General features: G+C 42.0%; 1 protein-coding gene and 1 long non-coding RNA gene across 2 annotated transcripts; one reads left to right on the plus strand and one right to left on the minus strand.

The window, feature by feature from the left end:
- Nucleotides 1–4,249: 4,249 nt before the first annotated feature.
- On the plus strand, nucleotides 4,250–19,088 carry PRSS35 (protease, serine 35). The gene is made up of 2 exons (XM_017824742.1): nucleotides 4,250–4,581; nucleotides 11,305–19,088. The coding sequence occupies exon 2, from the start codon at nucleotides 11,320–11,322 to the stop codon at nucleotides 12,559–12,561; it is 1,242 nt and encodes a 413-aa protein (XP_017680231.1). The 5' UTR covers nucleotides 4,250–4,581; nucleotides 11,305–11,319; the 3' UTR covers nucleotides 12,562–19,088.
- Nucleotides 7,812–19,193, minus strand: LOC108502146. The gene is made up of 3 exons (XR_001876350.1): nucleotides 19,183–19,193; nucleotides 18,005–18,006; nucleotides 7,812–8,227 (listed from the first exon to the last, which is right to left on the minus strand). It is a non-coding gene; the product is annotated as an uncharacterized LOC108502146 (long non-coding RNA).
- Between the last annotated feature and the right edge of the window lie 3,200 nt (nucleotides 19,194–22,393).

Here is a 22,393-nt window from a genome sequence, read left to right on the forward strand (position 1 = left end):
AAGAAGAGATTAAAGCTGACTTCTTGCGGGGTATGGCTGAGGACTATGCATTGAACTTTTAATTTTGTTACAGGCATTTGCATTCTTTTTGACACCTATGAACCTTGTTTCAGTTTTCCTGAGTTGCACCTGCCTGTTTTCCCTTAAGTCAGGTGTGAAAGAATATGTTGTGGGTAGGTATATCTGCCTGCTGAGGCACAATGCACTACAAGGAATAGAATTTGGAGACTGCAGACAAGGCACATTGTTGCTATGATCAAACATTTTTCTCGTGTGTGCAAGACCCACATGAGAGCAGAGGGTGTTCCTCCAGCATTGTAAAGCCAAATGACATTTCAGAAGCAGCTGCCCGGCCAATACATCCACACTCAGTGTAGGTTCTCCACTAGGGAAATTTGAAGCTCCTATCTCAAATTTCTACCTGACAAAAAAATCTAGGACAATCTTATTTGGGAACTTTGGAGCTCATTTTGTGGGTTATTCACCCTAAGATAAGATTACAACAGATCTGTGACTGAACTCAAACCCAAGGTACATCTGGTGGTAAAAATTTGCTTTTTTTTCTTCTTTATTTTCTTTGCAGATATGCAGGAAGAATTTTGACTGAAGTTAGTACATCCTTGATGTTAATGCAGCTTTTGTTTTACTTTTTTTTTTTAAATTTAGGTATCAGTCTTTCAAAGCTCACTTCCAAGTGAACATCTCTCAGTTGGTAAATGATGTGAAGCTTATTTTTGGAACATGTACGAATAGCAAAAGGGCTCACTAATCTTCTAATAAGATAAAGTTACTTCTGAAGGATAAAATTAGCATGCTGGAAATTTTCCAACAATTATATTTTTACAGCCCTACTATGTATATTATATAGTGTGTTTCTAAAGAATTAGTACTCCAAAATGTATGTTCCTCATGTCTTCTGCAAACTTTATTTTGAGGAAAATTTTAATGTGATAATTTAAACATCAATATTTATTTATGAAGAATTATCCAAACAGTATAATCTTATTATTACGAGAAATAAAATATTAGTAATGGAATATGCATCCTGATTTTGGCTAAGATAGTGTTAATTTTCTTCCTAGTAGCTGGTACAGTGCTGTGTTTTGGATTTAGTAGGAGAATCATGTTGATAACACACTGATGTTTTAGTTGTTGCTCAGTAGTGCTTACTCTACATCAAGGACTTTTTCTCATGCTCTGCCAATGAGGAGACACAGAAGAAGCTGGGAGGGAGCAAGGCCAGGACAACTGAGCTGAACTGGCCAAAGGGATATTCCATACCATAGAATATCCTGCCCAATGTATAAACTAGAGCAGTTGGCCAGGAGGCGCGGATGACTGGTCGAGGCTGGGCTGCGCTGGGCTTTGGTCAGCAGGTGGTGAGCAACTGTGTTGTGCATCACTTGTCTTTATGGAGGCTTATTCCTCCTTTTTTTTTTTTTGTTATCTCCTTTTTTCCTACTATGATTGTTGTTATTATTGTCATTATTATAGTGTTCTACTTTATTTCCATTATTAAACTGTTCTTATTTCAACCCATGGGTTTTACCTTTTCCTGATTCTCCTCCCAGTCCCACCAGAGTGGGGAGGAGTGAGTGAGTAGCTGAGAGCTTAGTTGCTGGCTGGGGTTAAACCATAACACAGGATTCAAGAAAAAATGGTTTTACATTATTTAAATTTAAAATTTAGATTCTGAAATCAGGAGTCAGAGGAGTGATGGATCAAAAGCATACTGATCCCATCATCCAGAGTTCAATAAACAGAAATGAACCTATGATATCTGTATTTTCTGGAAAATGGGAAAGAAAGTATAGGACTAGAGGATCAGTTTTTCTAGGGATGATAGGTTACCAATAACAACTTGCTGTGTCCTGCACCATTCAGCGTATTTATAAATGATCTGGAAAAGGGATAAGTAGTCAGATCACAAAGCCTGATGAGTCTATCAAATTATTTAGCTTAATGAAGATGAGACAACCTTGATTATCTGCAGACAAGTTTATGGGAGTGACCAAGAAATAAAATGGCAGATGGAGTTCAGTATAGATAAATGCAAAGTACTGCACAGGGAGGAAAAGGATCCTTACTTCAGGTATGAAAAGGCAGGTTCTGATCTGGTCATTACTTCTCAGGAGAGAGAGTCCTGGAGTTATGAAAGTGGCTCCATGATAACATCAGCCTGGTGATCAACAGATGAAAAAAAAAGTGTTTAGAAATCAGTAGAGAACAAAACAAATAATATCTTTTTGTTGCCACAGAAATCTATATTTTGCTTGCATTTTTTGTGTAGGTAAAGAATCATAGAAATATTGGTTGAGAGGGACCTCTGCAGGTCACCCAGTCCAACCTTTCCCTTGAAGCAGGACTATTGCCAGATCAGATCAACTGTGACTTTGTTTAACTGAGTGTTTATCTGAGTGTTGGAAACCACCAAGAATTGGCAATTCCACAACCTGTCTGGGCAATTTGTTACGATGCTGCATGTTCCTTTTGGTGAACAAAGTTTTCCCCATGTCCAGTTTGAACCTCCCAAGCTGCAGTTGTTCTTGCTCACCACAGCTGCCCAATGCAAGTAGCTGTTGTTCCTTGTTTTCTACTTGCCACTGCCAAGAAGTGTTTGGCTGCATCTTCCTTCAGATGCTGTTCTGGTCCCTGAACTTTAGCAGTAAGATGGAAAACAGGAACATATTTCATGTGAAGCACAGCTAACTCGAATAGAATCCTTCAGGTGGGAGAGGAATTACAGAGCATATAATAACAAACTAGTGAGCATCAAATGAAGCTAGCAGTAGCTAGGTTGAAAGTACACAAAAAGAGGCAGGTTTTTGCACAACATGTGTTTGACCTGGGGAACTTGTTACTAGAGCAAGTTTTAGGTGCTACAGATCTATATAGGCTAAAGGGAAGATGGGGAAGTGCCTGACAGAAAAATCCAGTGGCTACTAAAGTCATAGAAACTACATCTGCCTTATAAAAATCTCTGAGTTTGAAATATTGGTGGCAGTGAAAGTGCTGAAGAGGATTATTGCCTTTACTAATGCAACACAACAGTGGTCCAGCAAAGCACTTTGTCTGACCCAATGTGGAAGCTCTTATGTTCAAGAAATTGCTTGTAAAACTTAACTGCCTTACCCTCGTTTCCGTCCTGTCTTGTTAATTACACTGGGGAATTCTTCAGCTCATTTTCTCTGGCACACAAATTATTATTTCACTTTGTTTTTAAATTGTGCACACAAACAACAACAAAAATAGAACTGCAAGCGAAATTTACATTTTGAAGAAATCAGCTTCAGACTTCGAAATGAAACTGCAGTTGCTGGCCAAGGCCTTATTTCCAACTGGTTTACATAATTGGTACCAGTAAATTTCAGAAGTTAAGAATTTTAAAGGAAAGATATGCCTATGATTAAGACAACCAAACAGCACTCTGGAGATCTCACTCTGATCTCCAGCAACGCCACAAATTTCCTGATGGTTTTGGCAAATCAGTGGGCCTTCATCTAGCATGAGCTGAGTTTTCAGTCAATTAACTTAATGAAAGTGCTCAGGATAAGCACTTGCAGAAGTGCTTAGTGAGTGAGCTTTTCACTTTGTGCATTTGTGTGGCAGTGGAAAACTTTGGGGAGGACCCTCTTGTAGTGCAAAGAGGTGATTCATGGAGGAGATAACACTACCCAAAGCTTTCTGCCTTGAGAGGGGAGACAAAAGGGGCGCCGAGGGAAAGGAGGAAGGCAGAAAAAGAGGAAGAGTGGTGAGGAAAGGAGGAAGGTGCTTCTCACCTGGCTTTGAGGCCCTGAAGAGCAGGGATGGTCTGGAGGAGGGGGGTCGGGAGGGTCCCTGAGGAGCGGGACGCCCCAGAGGAGTGGGGCTGGGAGACAGGGGGCGAGGGCAGGGAGCGAGGGCAGGGAGGAGCGGGCAGGCCAGGGTTCGTGGGAACGCCACTCCCCGCAGCCGCAAGCCCCTTCCCGGCCCGAGGAGCCTCCTGTGGAGCCGACAGTCGCTCCTCGCCTCCCCCAGGAGCCCTCCGGCAGCTCAGGGCGGAGCCGCCCTCCCCGCGGGCACCACCCGGTCCCGCCACCCATAGAGGTGGCACGGTGCTGCCGGTGCGAGCCCTCCTGCTGTTCCCTTGGGACGGACTCCCTCCGCCTCCCCCCTTGTCCCCGCCTCGCTCCCCCGTCCCGGCAGCCTCTCCCGCCCCGTCCCTGTGCGGGTCATCCCGGCTGTCCGCCCGACGCCGAGAGGAAGCCGCTGCCGGGGCGATGCGACTCCCCGCCCCGCAGGCAGAGCCCCTTCTTCCCTTCCCATCCAAGGAGACACCGGGATCTGCCTCCGCTCCCCTCGGCCCTCCCCCTCGCACCCTCCCGGCTTCCTCCCTCTCGCCTTCTTTTTCTTTCTCTTTTTTTTTCTTTTCCTTTTTCCATCCCCTCCCCCTCCTGGGAAGACCTGGCCGCTCCCCCCGCCCCGTGCTCAGTAGCCGCGGGCTCTGGGCGGTGGACGAGCGGCGCGGAGCGGGGAGCCGGGAGCCTGTGCCCCGGGGCTGCGGCCGCCGCCTGCCCCTCCGTCCGTCCTGAGGGGTGCCAGGTATGACCAAGACCTTTCCTGTCGTCGGCCGCAGGGGGAGAGGCAGCCCCCAGAGACCTAGGTGGGCAGGAGAGGAGCTGGGGATGGCTGAAGGGGCTGAAAGGGCTGCCCGGGGCCGGGGACCGGGCAGTCCGAGGTAACCGGCGTCTCTAAGGTGATACTCTTTATGCGATGTCGTTCTTCCTACGCGGGTCGTTTTAAAAAACTGATGAGGCTGAGCGATGTCAGTACCTTGGGTTTGGCAGCTGGGAGGTTTTGTGTAAAGCTCCTGCCTCTTTAGCCTTACGGATATATTTTTGATAGGACTAAAACGTCACACGTTTCTTTGGTACTTGTTTCTTAATATTTAAAGCCAGTTTCACAAGACGGCTTAACGGGACTGAGGCAAGGGGCATCTTTATTGGGCTTTCGGGGGGTTGTCTCTGTGCTGTGCCATCTGCAGGGAGCAGGCAAGGAACCTCTTCACCGTTCAAACCAAACTCTCCTTAAATTCTGATTCATAGCCTCAGTATTCGGGCTACCATCCCCGCCGCTCCCCTGGAATTGACACTAATTTCATCCAGATTCGTCACTGCTGGAAGCAGATTTATCTTGGAATAGCAAAAATAAAAGAGCCGTGCCAAGGTATTTGACTTGCAGGCTCTGTAGAAGCGGAACTTCTTTGGATGAGGAGCGGAAAAGCAGAGCCTCACGCGGAAAGCAGGACCAGGGAATGGCTAAGGAGCAGTAGAATTAAAGCCTACCTCCGCAAATCCTCGCCTTTTTTTCCGGGAAAGCCCTGAGCTTTAACACGCGAACGCATAGGAGCGGCCGGCAACAGCGGAGAGGGCAGTGGGAAAGCGGCTATCCTGGCAAAGCCATCCCTCCCCGCCGTTTCTCCGACCGGTTCCCGGTCGGTGCCCTCTTGCTGCCGCCCCGGAGCCGCTGCCCGGCTGGCAGGGCTAGACCCCCAGAGTCACTCAGCGGCAGAGCAGCGGACGGGACGCGACCTCTTTCCCCCTCCATCTCCAACTCCTCCCGGCCCGGAGGAGCGGGGAGAAGAGCCCTGCGGCGGGGAGGGTCGGGAGGAGCCCGCCCGGGACCCGGGGGATGGAGCCAAGGGATGGAGCCGCTGCCGGCTGTCCGGGAGCTCCGCCTCGCGGCAGGGAGCGGGGAAGCCCCGCTGGAGGAGAAACCCCTGTCCATTTACCACCAATTCTTTATTTCCCCCCAGTGTTGAGCTGTTATGCCTGCCGTGTAAAATTAGTTCTTCCTATGCGTACTGAAGCTGCTTAAATTTTGTAAGAGCCAGGAGCGGCAGTGGGTTTTTCCCCGTAAGTCAGAGCAGAGAATGATATCGATGAACATGGAGTGAACGCACCCAGAGGAGGGAACGGGGGACAGTGTAGTGGTTTCTACCAGGGAATGTGAGATTTCAAAAATTTGTTCTTTATTTTGCTTTGTCAGAGTAGAACTGTCAGTTCCAACTTTCAGGTCATTTCAAGAATGAGGCCAAAAGCAGTTAAAGGAGATGGTTAGTGTAGCAGCCTCTATCAATTTATGATCTGAAAATTGTGTTTAAAATTATGTAAGCTTAGTTTGAAATGTGTTGACCTTCCTACAATAAGAAGGAAACCTCAGAGCAGAAGCTGCACTGAACAGACCAAGATAAAAACTGCCAGGTAACTGGGTAGAACTTTTCTTCTGTCTGAGCTACACTGACATGTAAATTCATGATGGGGTAGTCTGAAGATAAACATATTCTAGTTCTGCTTGACTGCAAGCCTTCCCCTGAGCATCTGAGAAGCATTCAGCTGCAGTCAGGTAGGTTATAGTGACAAAATACTTGAAGAATATCCTGAGAAGTTACGTAGTTTTTGTCCTGTGAATGCAGAAAGATTTGATGTTGGAAGCAAGAAGTGAGAAGAACTGAAAATAGTTTTAATTTCATGGATATGCTTGGCAGCTGGAATGCCACCAAACATGTGGGTTTGGAAACTGGAGGATGAATTTTAACAATTTCAGGTAGCTGGGGATCTCTCTCACTTTCTAGGTTCCACCTTGTCTTCTAGCAATTCATCCTAGCTTAAAGAGCTGACTCAAGAATTCTAATTATTGTAAGCCAACCCAAAATTTGTATGGGAAAGGAGTGAAGGAAAAGAGAGGGTCAAGCATCTTCGGATTTGGAGGAAGACAGGAGAACAGCATGGCAGAAAGGGTAACACGTTGAGGGTTTTTTCTTGCATTCAGCTTGTTGCCTTCTCAGGATTTTTCCTCCCTATCCTGGAGGCTGTATTCTCTCTCCCCTTCCCTCACCCTGCAAAGGTGTCTTTACAGCCATTCACATCCTCATCCTCTGGCAAGAGGAGCCCCTGTGTTTCCCTCTTGTCAGCAGCCTGTGCTGGGCCATGGCAACTGCTGACATTGCCCATGCTTGGAGTTGGCTTCGCTCAAACAGTAGAGAGGGGGTGAGTAAACAGAGCTTAAATGCATGGCTGAAAATGACAATGCTGCCTAGTAGGACCTCTGGTCTGTAATGAGAATTACCATTTTTATCCAGTTCCTCAGCTTGGACTTCTTCCAGTTATACTGAAGTGTAGTTAGTTCATTCCCAGTGACAAATGGTTCATTATAAATGAAGAAAATCTTGGCTTCTAAGAATGCCTTTGTGAGTAGTGAGTACTTGAGTATAGTGTTTCAAATGGGAGGTTCCAAGGCATTTATTGAGGGTTCTGTGCTTTGACTGTTTGCATTTTTTTCTTTTTAAAGAGTGGCAGAAGGGGGCCATAGTACTCCACCCATTTGCTTACAGAAAGTCTCTCTATAAAGCAGAGAGGAAAAAAAGTGAACTTCTCTATAAAGTTAGTTATGAGTCCAGCTAGGAAGACTTCAGCCATCACAGTGGAATGACATCAACCCAGACACATTAAAGACTTTCTATATGAACTAGCAGTTAGTGACTGAACTTTCCTATGGGCTTACAAAGTTCAGCTACAGAGAAATATAGAAAATCCAGACCCTGAGAAAGGACTGAGAAACAGAGAAATATTCTAGGGAAAAATAGAAACATTATTCTTGAGCCTGACATAAGAAACTTTCTCGTTCAACAGCTATATTAGGGTAAAGCAAAGTAAAACCAGCTTTTCCACATTAATTTTATTTATCCTAAATTATGTTAGTTTGTGACAGGCTGAAAATAAAGAAAAGAAGATGATTCCTCATACAACCTGTAGTTAAGCTCTGGAATTCCTTGATGCAGAACATTATAGATACAAAATTTTATATGTCTTCAAGGGAAGACTGACAAACTATGGAAGAGAAATCAACTGAGGTTTCCCTACACTACAGAAACTACCTTTGCTTTAAAGTCCATCAGGTACAACTGGTTGTAAGTTAAGAAACTATGAGGGAGGAGGGACATACATGGTTACCTTATTCTTATCCTCTACCCTAGGCATCCACATTTAGCCAGTGTCAGAAACAGGATTTTAGACCTGGCAGGCCTTTGGTCAGGCCAGGAAAGCTATTCTTATGCTGTCGTTACAGTATTTTCTTTTTTTGACACCTTATAATTTATCCCTAGGTATCACAAAATCACAGAATGGATAAGGTTGGAAGGTACCACAGTGGGTCATCCAGTCTAACCTCCCTGCTCAAGCAGGGTCATCTTAGAACATGTTGACACAGGATTGCGTCCAGATAGTTCTTGAATATCTTCAGTGAGGAAGACTCCACAGCCTCTCTAGGCAATCTGTTCCAGTGTGTGGTCACCAGCACAGTAAAGAAGTTTTTCCTCATATTCAGGTGGAACTTCCTGTGCATCAGTTTCTGCCTGTTGCCTCTTGCCCTATTGTTCAGCACCACCAAGAGGAGCTGGGCTCCATCCTCTTGACACCTTCCCTTCAGATACTTATAGACAATGATGAGATCTCATCTCAGTCTTCTCAGTCTTCTCAAGGCTGAACATGCCCAGCTCCCTCAGCCTTTCCTTGTAAGAGAGATGCTCCAGTCCCTTATCATCTTTGTAGTTCTCTGCTGGACCTGTTTCAGGAGCTCCATGTCTCTCTTGTACTGAGGGGTCCAGAACTGAGCACAGCACTCCAGATGTGGCCTCACCAGGGCTGAGCAGAAGGCCAGGATCATCTCCCTTGACCTGCTGGCAATGCTCTTCCTGAGACACCCCAGGATATCATTGGCCTTCTTGGCCATAAGGGCACACTGCTGGCTCATGGACAGCTTGTTGTCCACCAGGACCCCAGGTCCTCCGTCAGAGAGCTGCTTTCCACCAGGTCAGCCCCCACCCCAGCCTGGCGCATAAATGTATTTGAATGGTGCTTGATAATACGTCACCTCTACACAGGCATTCTTGGTCTGACAATTAGTTGTTTTGCCTATAGTATGAGGCAGATGGGCGAATTATTTTGTTCACATCTCTACATGAAGAGACGTGGCTATATAAAATCCTCTCCGTGTATGCAGGCATATGTAAAATAGTCATTCCTCTTCAGATTTAGTACTAACTGAGCAATAAACAAACCAACACTTTGAAGGCAACTTTGTATATAAAAGTTAATGTTTAAATGTGTGCATTTCTGCTATACCAATAACTTAGACTGCTATGAACAAGTGGTGTCTCTACAAAATCTTGTACCTGAGATGATTCTGCTCTGCTTTCAAAACCTTCAGATGCCTTTTCATATGACTGCATACAACCCAGATCTTAGATCTGTGAGTCACTGTAATCTCCAGATGTCTTGGGGAAGTCCACACGTCTTTTCCAAAACCTGAGTTAGCTATTTTAAAGCCAGAGAGCGTTTCCTTATACTGTATTGTAAAATGGGGTTTATGTATATCCTAGTAGGTGAACTCTGGCTCAAACTTGGTGTTCCATGCTGGCCAAGGTAAAAAGTGCCAAAATTATGCTAAAACAAAAACACCCTCTGAACTTGGCATCAGAAGCAACAAGCTGGGGTTGAACTGTAGTGCTTACTTAGCTAAAAAATTATAATTATTACTTCTTATAGACAGCAACTATGTCTATAGGGTGAAGATGCCTCAAAACCATAGGAATCATTGGTCCATTATCCAGCTTTAAAAGTCACGTTGCCACTTCTTTTCCCATGTTGCACATACCCCTATTTCTTATGCTAGCGCTTTAGCTAGTCTGTGACCAGGCTGTTTCACTGGGAAGCAGCACTTGTATTATTCTAAACTTAAGAAATGTGGTTATATTTGCCCTGGCTTACACTGTCGTTGCAATATAAACCAGAGTTTAACCACATACATATCCTTGAATTGCTTGGCTTTTAAAGTTTAATCATAGGCCTTTTCTTTCTTCACAGCTGAGGTTTCCATGTAATTGGAATGAAGGATATTGGAACTGAGCACAGGTTTCCCAATGGCAGCCGCCAGTAGCTGGATAATGCCACTGACATCACTACTGCCAAAGGAGAAAAATGGTCTTTTCAGTAATGTTTTGAGTTCAGAATCAAGAGTTCTGGGTTCAGTTTCTGGCTCTGCCACAGACTTCTAAAAATCTTACTTTCTTTCTGCATGTTTTCCAGCTACAGATGGGAATAATACTGTATTTTGTCTTTCCCATTAAAAGTATTAGCTCTTTGTGTGGTGCATCACCCCACGTATGTGGGGTATTCCACATGTGACAATAAGGCACAGACAGCACAGTTCCTGCAGCCTTTGTGAAATTCTACAGGAAAAAGGCATGTGATGAATAAGCAGGCTTGTCCCTCCTACTGGGCTGAGCTTTCCTACATATATATGTAACCTGCATATATATATCTGTAGACTCCTCTAGACCAACAAGATTCTACTTTTCTCACTTGTCTGTCTGTCCCCTCCAACCATGGATTTTTAAGTTCTCTGACATCCTGAGAGAGATTCAGACACCCATACATAGGTAATGAATGAGGTTTTGGTGGCAATGGAACACAGGGGAGGAGATAAAATACAGGATCAGCAGGAGACCCACACCTTCAGAGCAGCTGAAGCTGAAAGTGTTTAAAATAGGCTGTGATCCCTTTTAAGGTGCCCAGGTTGTGGGCACTGTGACAATCAAGACAACATAACCTTTGTAAGAGGAAAGGAAATCTTCCTAATTTGGTTCCTTGGGATAGCAATTAGCAAAGTGCCTTTTTTCATAATAGGCAGATTCATAGTTCTTAGCTGGGTGGGTAATGCAGAACTATGTGTGACTTTTAGGTCACTTAAAGGTCTTACTTTTTGGCTATTACATGAAAGAGCACAATTGTTCTGGTTTCCTAAGGGTCTCACAAGTGTGGTCTGTCTATCCATCTCTGCTTGGATCCCAACTTTTGAATACATTGGTGATTTTCAACTATGTTCTACCTTCAACCATAGAGAAGAGAAGCAGAAGCATAATACATAATTGTGTTTCTATGGGATAAATAAAACCAGGTTGCTCTATGCTCCAGTGAGCGGAATGACTCCACTGAGGGAAAAGCAGGTAAAACTCAGCTGGTTTTACCTTCCAGTAGGTAGCTCAGCATGGTTGTTGGCTGAATTGTCTGCATTCATCTTGCTAGAGACCATTGGAAGAGTTGGAGGCAATACAGGAAAATATTTGAGGCATTTCTATTTTGAGCAGAGTGTTGAATTCTGTTCCACTGATGTCAGTTCTAATATTGCATGATTATACTTTGAAGATACTAAGATAACTGTGTATATTTCCAAAGTGTATTTTCAAATCTCTCTTTCTTGTTTTAGAAAAAATTAAATAAAATGGAGCACATGTTACTGCTATTCATATTTTTCATACCTATATTGGGTCTCAGTAATGGAACAGAAACTGAACAAGATTTTACTTGGCACTTAAAGAAGATTCCCCAGATTGTGAGAGAAAGAACTTTCTCCCTTGACAGCCCTAAATTTGAAGCAAAAACCAAATTAGAGCTGAACAGTGTATGTGGAATTGAGTGTCAAAGAAAACTGCCAGTGCCAAGCTTGTCTGACTTGAAGGACCTCTTATCCTATGAGACTGTTTTTGAAAATGGCACACGGACCCTGACTGAAGTGAATGTCCTCGGAGCAGTGCTTGACCCAGCTGGAAACACAACCACACGAAGGTCTTTGAGAAAGAAGAGGCAGATATATGGAACGGACAGTAGGTTCAGCATCTATGACAAGCGGTTTATGACCAACTTTCCATTCAACACAGCTGTGAAGGTCTCCACTGGCTGCAGCGGCATTCTCATTTCCCCCAAGCACGTGCTGACAGCAGCCCACTGTCTGCACAATGGCAAGGATTATGTCAAGGGCAGCAAAAGACTGAGGGTGGGCCTGATGAAGACGAAATCCAGAGGCAATGGCAGGAAACGCAAAGGTGCTAAAAGAAGTAGGAGAGAAGTTTCTACGGCCAAAGAGGATCCCAAAGTTGCCACAGAACAAAGTCAACAATCCAAAGGCGACAGGAAAAGGCAGAGGAGGCCTGGGAGGAAGCAAGGGACCTCAGATGGCATGCCCTCCTTCCAGTGGACCAGAGTGAAGAGTACCCACATCCCAAAAGGCTGGTTTAAGGGTGTTTCTGGGGATGTTGCCCTGGATTATGATTATGCTGTTCTTGAGCTCAAGCGTCCCCACAAAAGGAAATACATGGAGCTGGGAATCAGCCCAACAATCAAAATGATGCCTGGGAGCATGATCCACTTCTCAGGTTTTGACAATGATCGGTCTGGGCAGCTGGTCTATAGATTTTGTAGCATATCTGATGAGTCCAACGATCTCTTTTACCAGTACTGTGATGCTGAGCCTGGCTCCACTGGATCTGGCATCTATCTCCGTCTTAAGGAGCCGAACAAAAAGAAGTGGAAACGCAAGATCATTGCTGTTTACTCAGGCCATCAGTGGGTGGATATCAATGGTGAACAGCAGGATTACAATGTAGCAGTAAGAATTACTCCTCTCAAATATGCCCAGATTTGCTTCTGGATACATGGGAATGATGGGAATTGCACACAAGGCTGAAGAGAGCTGAATCTTACTTGCTTAGCACCTGTACTGCCATAGAGTGAAAGTCGGCTGCAGCAGTTACTGGAAGAACATCACTCCATGTCAGAATGTTTTTGAACTCAAAGCTCACAAGTAATGCTATAGTAACTTGAGGAATGCTGAAATGCTGGGGGATGGGTAGAATTGTCAGACAAAATCTTTCTAATTGTAATCAACCCTAGATATGCACTTAAAATCCCAAACTATATTTCTGTTTGCAATTGTGATAAATTCAAGTCATTCACATGAGAAAAAAAATGACTGCACCTGTTAGTCATTTTTTTTTTTCCAAATGGCAGGGTTGAAACATCCCCGACTGGTATTATTAAACAGTATCTATTTTTTTTCTAATGGATTTACTTTTCTCAGGGTTCTGTTCCACTTTTTCAAATTCAAGTAGAGCATATTACTGTATGTGCAGAATGAGTCAGAGAACTGCACGAGAATAAGACATTATTCTGGCATTCTCTAAAGACCACAGCTCCATGTTGAGAAGCAGCAGTATAGTTCATGCTTGTTAGTTTGGAAAACTTCCTCTTCTGGTTGCCACAGGAACACTTCCACGGAAATTTCAAATTTATGTAGCTGAGGGTTAGACCTTAGACAAATTTCACTCCATTGCTCAGTAAAAACAGCAAAAAGAAACTAACCAACATAGTTTCCGTATTTTGAAGAAGAAGAAACATCAGGAAATAATTTAATGCCTTTGAATTTTCTTTGAGAAGTTATAGAAGTCTTAAACACATGCATTTGCATTACAATTAGTGTTTGGAGAGCTGTAGGTTTAGTTCTTAGTTAAATGTTTAGCTTTGCCATTGGGAGAAGTCACTGACTCCTGAAGTGGCTATTTGACAATCACTTAGATCATTTAAATAACCCAGATTATATATTTTTTGGGTGCTAAACATTTCTTCAGTTTTTATGAATTACTTTTATCTGAGTTCAGCTTCATAGATAGGATAGTATGTATTACACTGGGCATTGGAAATCAGTATTTTAGTTTGGCTTCATACAGTTTTGCAAAGTGGGTGGTTTTAATCATGTCATATTCAGACTCCAACTCTCCCAAGTAAATTATAGCACTTTCTGAATGTTAGAAATACCCTGTACATTATAACTTGTTAGGTAGCAGCAGCAGTTAGCAAATAATTTGGTTCAATATGTTTGCAGAACCGTATATTTAATGAAAACAAAAACTGAGCTTGACTTTTACACACCTTTAAACACAAACCACCTACTTAAAAATTGTCGATGATTGCTACACAAGTCTATATCTTTTATTTTATGTCAAGAGTCTGAAGCGCACAGAATTGTTATGGTGCTATGTTAATCTAATAACATTAAGTGATACTGTGCCTTTCTGATCATATCCTTTGGGTTGCAATACTTTTAGAATATTCACCACCATAATATTTAATTTTTTTTACCATAAATTTATGCTGACCAAAATACAGTTTCTTCCTTTGCAGAAGAAAAAAATATAAGTGTTTTAAAAATATTATCTGTTTGTTGGAATCTTTAAAACATACTTGTAATATCTTTTGATGAAATAAGATGATTTTTAATAACCCACATTTTTTTTAGATGATTGAAAGTATATAACCTGACACACTGAATGTGCAGGCAACTTTCTTTGTCATATCATTGCCAAAGCATAAAAATTTAGGACTTGCATCCATATGATAACTCTAACAATATTTCATTAATTGGAAGAGATCTCACTTTAAAGAAACTATTTCTTTTAATGTCAGCCTTTCCAAGGAACAGGGAACACTTATCTTTTCTTTTTTTCTTTTTTTTTAAAATTTTATTTTGTGTGATTGTTTGTAGAAAACTAATAATAATTTTTACAGTTCAGAAATTAATCTCTAAGATTTTAGGGTTAATTATTTTTTATTGTTGTTAACATCTCTATTAAGATACACGGCTTTGCTGACAGCAATTTTAAATCACCTCAGTCCAGTATTTAATACTCTTGTTCTATGCAACAGGCCTACAATATTCTTTAGTCAGCTCTGTAATGTTTTTCTTAAGTGCCTTTTTCCATAGTTACTGTAACAAATAAGGTACCACATCATTAATCTAATACAAGACAACCCAAGTCCATGGATTTTTTTACAATTATCCTCATTGTTGATTTGGGTCCAAAATTGATCAAGATAAGGTGGCTTAGTAAATTCTTTATTTTGTTGAGTTTTATTTAGGTGCGTTCCTTAGGAGGAGAAATATAATGTATTCCTTTATCAGTTTGGGAATTGGAAAAAGGTAAGAATGAAAAATGTTGATGTCAGCTCGCAAATGGTCTTGTTATTATAATCATCTGCTGTAAATATCTCAGCTGTGACCTGAAGTTCTCATACCAGGCTGATAACAAATGTTTATCCCCAGAGAATAAATATAAAATGCTCAGTGCCTCATTTTATGAGAGATTAAAAAGGTTGTCCAGAGCAACATAAAAATTAATCAAAACTATATACACATATCTGTATCTATACAAACCTCTGTGTCTGAGTGCACATGCACAAACACATGCAAAGGTACAGGTGTGTAGAAAGAGCATGTGCTGTTTTGATTGGGTCAGCACCTCCAGGCAAGGGAATGCAGGCATAAGAAAACCCAGACAAAATGTTATTCCTATTACCTCTGCATGCCAGGCAGTATTTCAGTCTGTCACTTGGCCTAATAGAGCAGGAAATACTTAATGTAGGCATTGGGACTATCTACTACAGGGTCTTCTGGAATAGTTAATAAATTTGAGTACTTACACACAATCCCAGGAGTTCAGTGTTCTGCGTAGAGCTCTTGGTACCAACCACTGCAAAGGGGTCAAGAATTTCTGAGCCGTGATCATCTCAGATTTCCTTAAAAACCCTGCAGTTGCTATCTAGTTATTGATGAGAAAATATGAGGAGGGGGTGTTCTTAGTAGGTTAGATCTTGCTGTTTTCTAGGACACCATCATCAAGGTTGGGTTTCGAGCCTTATGATGTTTTCCTAAAGGATTTTTCCTCTTTCAGGCACCATGCTGTACATCATTTGTTTTCATCAGTACTAATGCTTTCCCACAAGAGTTGGTATAGTAGATCTTTAACTGTATTCCTGGCTTTAGGAAAAAACCATATTCAGTCAAATCTCTTTTCTGGTAGGGGGGGCTACTGGAATTAAAAAGTAAATTTTTTTCTGGGCTAAAGATAAACTTCATATACAAGCCATTAACACACCCACACCAGCTTCTGCAAGGTATTTGTGCATGTGTTTAATCTGAGGCTCTGAGACATACAGTGGAAGTCAAGAGGCTTAAATGCAATGTGAAAAATTAAGTTGTTATTATCTCAACAAAAGAAAAGCACTGTGTTACATAGCAAAATTATTTCTGTTATCTGAGGTATAGAGGACCCAGTGCTTTAAAAATTGCTTAAAGAAACTCCTTGACTTAGTTCATAACCTACCATCTAAATTTTGCAGATTTATGAATCTGTGTGGAATATGAATCAGCACGAATATGGCTTAAGTAAAAAAATTTCATCTACATGTGGAGGAGAGAAGCAGCTGGGGAGTTCTTTCTATTCTGCTGATAAGGGATGAACTGGCAGCAAATAGCATACAATGCAGAGAGAACAAGAGAAGTAGAGGGTGTGGAAGACTGGGGAGATGGATGTGGTATGCAAGGGATAAAGAAAGTGTGAAAAGTAACAGATGAAATGGCTGCAAGGTAGCAGAGGGACCTATTGTAAGAAAGAGTAGGCAGCTGGTAAAGACAACAGTATAAATTAAAATGTGAAATCCACAAGTTTCATGAACAATCTTTTGCTGTTAAAGATGAGGCCCTTCTTCCCAGCCAACAGCAACAAGGAAAGGGCTGTGAGAGGGCTCAGGTTGTGGCAGGGACCCCTAGCAGGCAGGGGGTTTTGACCTTGATCTACGATCCCTGCCTGAATTCGCAGGGATTACACTTCTGTTCATTTAGGATCCTTGGAAAGCAGCAGATCCGTGTTCTGACCTAAAGGCTTGGCAGTGTGAACCTCCCAATACACTGGATTACCAAGAGTGTAGTGAGTAAAGGGAGTTTCTCAAACCTGACCTTCTGTTGTTATTCCTGTAAAGGCTGTTTCCCATTGGAAAAAAAAAATAAAACAAAAAATCTCCAACTTGAGGCATTTAAATGTTGGCTCAATTTTTTTGCATGTACCTAGAAATTCTAGCCAATAAATTTTCTTTCAAATACATTATGTTTGTGTTTGATATCTTCATACAAATTTAATCAACTGCTTCCAATTTTAAAGCACAGAATATTGGAGATACTTCCATCTACAAATTACTGGATTACAGAATGACTGGGGGAAAAATAAAGAATATTATTAAATTGAAAGCTTAAAATTTCACTCCAATCTCAAAGGATTTAGAAGTATATTTGGGTCCCCTTTGCACCAGCCTTTTGCTCTGAGTGTCAGAATATCTAGGTCAAAAATGTCCAGAGGTAGCTTTGATGTTTCTTTAATGTTCTTAACTTTTTAAAGACCGACAGAAAACTTCATAATATTTTTAGCTGCACAAGATGACAATTCATTTGAGAAAATAATGCAAACGTTTACTATGTTAAGATATTATATGATGCACTTACTATGTCAATAAATATGTTCCGTTGTTTTTCTTTTCCTCTGTCATGATACAGTTTGTTAGCTATGGTTGTATTACACAAACTTCATTCTGTAAATGCCTGTAATGTGTTATCAGTGAATCATCTGGGACGTGACCTTAGAAGATGCTAATGTCTGTTTAAATTTGCTCTGGGAAAAAACCTCCCTGTCTTGAGGATAATTACTCCATGAGCAAATTTGATGAGTAAAAACAAAATTAGTTCAGTAAGGAAATGACTCATAGTCTATGCCACAACTTATTAATTCTAAAATAAGTAATTAGTTTTGTTTCTGCTATTTGCTATAGTTATACTTTCTACCTCAGAGAGCTGTTGAACTAGGCCAAAGTAGAAGTGTGGAAAATACTATAATCTTAGTTCTTAGAATTATCTTAAGTCTGTGCCCTTGAAACTGGTGTTGATTTTATCTCTGAGAGTAAAAGGAGAGATTTTTTGGCAAGGATAAGAGCTGATGAAATATTTAATGGAAAGTTAAGAAATTATTACAGACGTGATTAATAGTGTGTCTAACACAAGCAATATTTGCCAAGGGTCTGGCAAGGACTTACCCACTAGCTCTTACATGGAGGACAAGTTAAGTGCTATAGGGAAATAAATAGGATTGAAAGCTTTGTCACCTGGACCAAAGTCCATTTGGGGCTGGTAACAGATCTAAATCTTTTCATTGCTGGAGTCTACTTTAGCCACCATCTGGGGGAATGTCTTGGTGCCTGAGAAATGTTTCTCAGCCTCTACCCAGGGAACACAGAGACCCAGAGGTGACAGCTGTGTTCCTCTACAGGCCATTCCCAAGCCACTGGCACGGATGTGGTTTCTTTGATGGAAGATATGCTCTAACATGGGTTATGGATCTCACACACTTATGGGCCCTTGGGGGCTTGAACTGGAATCCTATCCAAATGTCTATTCAGCCCCAAAATGTTCCCATACAGCCCAGATCCTTGTGCAGGTGTTTTCCAGTCATACTTCCATTTCCCATTGTCTTTAACAAATGCTCCAAAGGGGTTCATCAGATAACATACACTCAAATCCACCCAAGAACTGGCATCTTACGCTGTTTATCATGTGGGTATTCCTGATGAATTGTTCATTCCTCCTGCTTCAAATATGTCTCTAGACCTTGATAATGGCTAATCCTTCAGCTGTTATTGCTAAGAAAAAAGATCAGATATACTGGAAAAGCCACACAAATATTTTACAAAGATTGTGCCTCTTGGTAATTATGTATGCATCACACTTATTATAGTTGCTAGGGCTCTACTTCTTTTCCATGTCAAAGAATTTGAAAACATTAGATGAAAACAAACTGGGCTGGTTTTCAGACAAATTGCTCAGCTGCCCTTTGGCTGCAGTTGCAGCACTCTCCCATGTTGCCGGAACAGAGATTTCTGTGAACAATTTTTTCCTGCACTCTGTAGGCCTTGCTTGCCATGGAAGTGGCAAGCGTGTATTGTTTATAGTTATAGACTGTGTGAAAATATGTGATGCTTATACTTGTTAGCTGTGTGTCTAATTATAAGGTTTGAGAACATATTATGTTTATAGAAAGAAAACCTTGAGAAACTGAAGATAATGAAACACCTGCAAATTTAGTAAAACCCTAAGAGCAGATTAATTAGAAAGAGGTTTCTATGCCAAGGATGATTTCAGATCGCGTGGACAGGACATCAGGTCCAATGAACTGGAGACATGAGACGCATGCACAGACTGAGCTATCCAATCGTCTTATTGTGAGCATGTACCCTGAGCAAACTAAACTGTATAAAAGTTAACTGTTTTAAATAATAAATTGACATATTGCCGACCATAATGGCCTGTGAGCATTATGTTCATGCCTCCCCATCGATTCTCCCACTCCTCCCCTCCAGTTTAATTTCCAACTTTATGGATGAGATGCTGGTTCTAGCTATGCTTAATCAAAGACAAAAGCAGCCAGGGGACAGCACATGGCAAAGGACCCATTATGGCTGTATCTCTCTGCAGACGTTTTGAAGCCGGGAGGAGAAGAGGACAAGAGAAGGCAAAGATGAAGCCTATGTTCAACAGCAAAAAAAGCATAGTGCCCTACTGAATGGAAGAAAACAAAATTTCTATTTTTTCCTACTGGGAAAAGCAACGCTGGTTTTTACATTTTACATTCCTTTGCCTTTTCTTGAATGATTCATCAGCTAAATATTTTTGGCTCTTGTATAGGAGTGAGCCAACCCATTCAGCAGTGCGATTCAACATGGCCTCGAATGCCAGCAGGGACTTCCCCTGCCCAAAATACACACACAAAAAAGGAATCCTGAATTACCCCAAAGGGATTACAAAGGTGGTAAAAAGGAAAAAAAGCACCAACAGGGAAATTGGGAAAAAAAGTTTATGCATAAAGGCAATGCAGACTTCATAGCTATGTGTGGCATATGGGTTTTTCTGTCGTGGTTGTCTGTGCGGGACACTGCTGCATTCCAGAGTTGCGATGAGTTACATGGTGAAAGAAAAACCAGCTGCTGGTTGTCTCTCCCATCATCTCCCCACAGCAACAGGACTTATTGTGCTACCAAACTCTTTGGTGAGTTTGGGCTCAGATCTGGTCTTCTTAAATGGTGGACATCAACATAGGCTTCCAAGGACGTGGCCACTGACATTTTAGGTTTTATACATTTTTTCCCTATGTCTACATGGAGGATGTATGATGCCATTTTTAATAACAGTGAGTTGAAACAATAAGCTCTAGTAATCAAACTCTGCATCACATTTTCCTCTCATTTACAATGCTCAGCCTTGAAGGGAAATTTGACCCATTGTATATGTATTTACTTGTTATAGGGCACTAGACACAAAGCATTTATGATATGTGAATTTCTTTCTGAAAGAAAGAAATAAAAAGGAAGCCAGAAGTCAAAATGGAAAGTACTTTTGTCAGTGTTCACTTTAGATGTGATACTTTCTTGTAAATTAACCTGTTACAATAGTGATCTGTGATTCAATAATCCTGTTCAACTGATGTGCTTGCATCCTTCACTTCCTGAAATGGATTTTCCTTACCAGTTAGGACTAAATAAAATCAGGCATCTGTGTGAAAACAGTGTTCACATGCTTTAAAAAAAAAAACACCAACAAAACCAGCTGCCACTAATTGTATTTCATTATTTCATATCAGCTCTGCCCCCAACCAATACTCTACTAATTTATCATCAGGTTAATGAAGCACCTGCTCTTGATTTTCTTTTTTGTGTTAGAAAATTTGCATACAGACCACTTCTGAACTAGACGGTTGTGGAATAAAATCCTGGCTATCCCTGCTTCATTAATTTATGGACTTGATGCTGCTGCTCCTCACAGGTATGGCTGGGAAATGTGTACCTTGGTCCTACAAGCAACAACCTCCATTGATTCCCTATTCACTTCTGGGTGTTGCTTCAGACTGTTTTCCTTAGTCTTCAAACCACTTTACATCAGGCATGCACACAGCTGAGGGACGGAGGCAACTGGAGAATCTGTGTCCTGCTCCACTGCAGAGACCTTGGAGGAAACTCAGCTGGAGTGAGCACAGATACCCTCCTCCCAATATCATCATCACTGATGTGCAGGCTCAGACATCCCTTGTTCCGCAAATCTCATGATGTGCCTCTCCCACTACACACATCACACCCTTCCATCCCATCCCAAACTCTCTCCGGCAAAAGAAGCTCCTTGATTGAGCAGGACAGTGGCAGCCAGGAACCCAAGCAGGAGCTGCACCAGTGGGGGGGCTTCCTGTAGGTCTCACCTCAGCTCCCCTTGCTCCAGTCTCTTATTCAGTGCCTTGATTGGCCAAAGCATCTTCACAGTCCTACTGTGTCCACACTTCCTTGGAGTCCTGCCTTTTGGAGCAAGTCTATTTTCTGTCTCTGTACAACTGTTTTTAATGCACTGTTTGCAACCTCACCTCATTCTTTCCTGCCTATCTTGGGTTCTCCCTGTTGCTAATTCCACTTCTTAATTTTCTTAATTGTTCCCATTTTGGAGTTTCACCTCATTTTCTACTTTAACAACAACCATCTAAATTAAATTAAGTAAAATAATGCTCTACCACTGATATACAATAGGGAACTTGGGTTGCTGTTTAAGAGAAGCCACTTCAAAGTGCTATTAAGGTAACAGCTGCAAACAGAAAATGGAAGGCAAAATCACTGAAAGCAAACCAATGTTCATAGCTCTAAAACAACATAACAAATCTAGAGCTAGCCTTGGGAGATGCTTTCATAAGCTCTGAGTCCATGTAAACACAGGCTGCCAGCTGAAGGAAAAATCTTGTGACGTCCTTACAAAACAGCTCTGGGCTGCCCTCACAGCTCCTCCTGCCACAGGTGCTGACTGAGGGAGAGGTCACAGGCTCTGGACCCCAGCAGCAAGCACAGGGTTTAATCTCCTAGACACATCCTACTCTTCAGGGGAAACTGTTAATTTCACTGATTTAAATGACTGCAAAAAAAGCAATGATTTGATGCTATTAATAAAGTTAGAGTAACTGGGCTGTAAATGGCTCCCATGGCAAGATCCACTGGAATAGCAGTTTCAAGGAAAAAGCGAACAACTCTTAACTGAGATTTGCCTGTGTGGGATCCACAGCTGCTCAACGCCTGGAGAAATCTGGTGGAAACTTTCTCAGAAGCTGGCTGTGGGTGAGGTTTATTACACCTGTTATTTAAGCCTGCTGCTAAGGCAATGTCTCGTTGCAGTAGCACAGCCATCTAGTGCTAATCCAAGGACAAAGCCTAGAAAAGAAAAGATATAGATGTTTCCCATAGGTCTTTACATACCATTTGCAAAAGAGAACATCACAACTCTACAGAAAGGGTGAAGTCTTCATATTCCAGTATGTACAATTCCCTTGCCTTGTCTGCCCACACTTCACCTCCAATGCGATTAAACAGCATAAATTTAAAACACTATAAATATTGGAAAGATCTCAGGAAATGTCATGCTTCATTATATCCCTATTCCAGCCCTTTTTAAAACACTCAAGGTGGAGACAGGGCTGTAATCAAAGCCTTTTTGCTGAACTCGTGCTGGCCCTTGTGTGCTCATCTCTTGCCACAGCAGTCAGAGCTTGCATACAGAGCCAAAACTACATGGTCCTGGGACAGAAGGGCACAGCCATCTACTTTTCAAGGCCACAATGCAG

Source organism: Lepidothrix coronata, unplaced genomic scaffold (assembly GCF_001604755.1).
Source record: "Lepidothrix coronata isolate B3197 unplaced genomic scaffold, Lepidothrix_coronata-1.0 Scaffold4, whole genome shotgun sequence".
In the NCBI taxonomy this organism is placed as follows: domain Eukaryota; kingdom Metazoa; phylum Chordata; class Aves; order Passeriformes; family Pipridae; genus Lepidothrix; species Lepidothrix coronata.

Excerpts from the sequence above, each read along its gene's own strand:
- PRSS35 (XM_017824742.1), top strand. The coding sequence starts at position 11,320 with ATGGAGCACATGTTACTGCTATTCATATTTTTCATACCTATATTGGGT.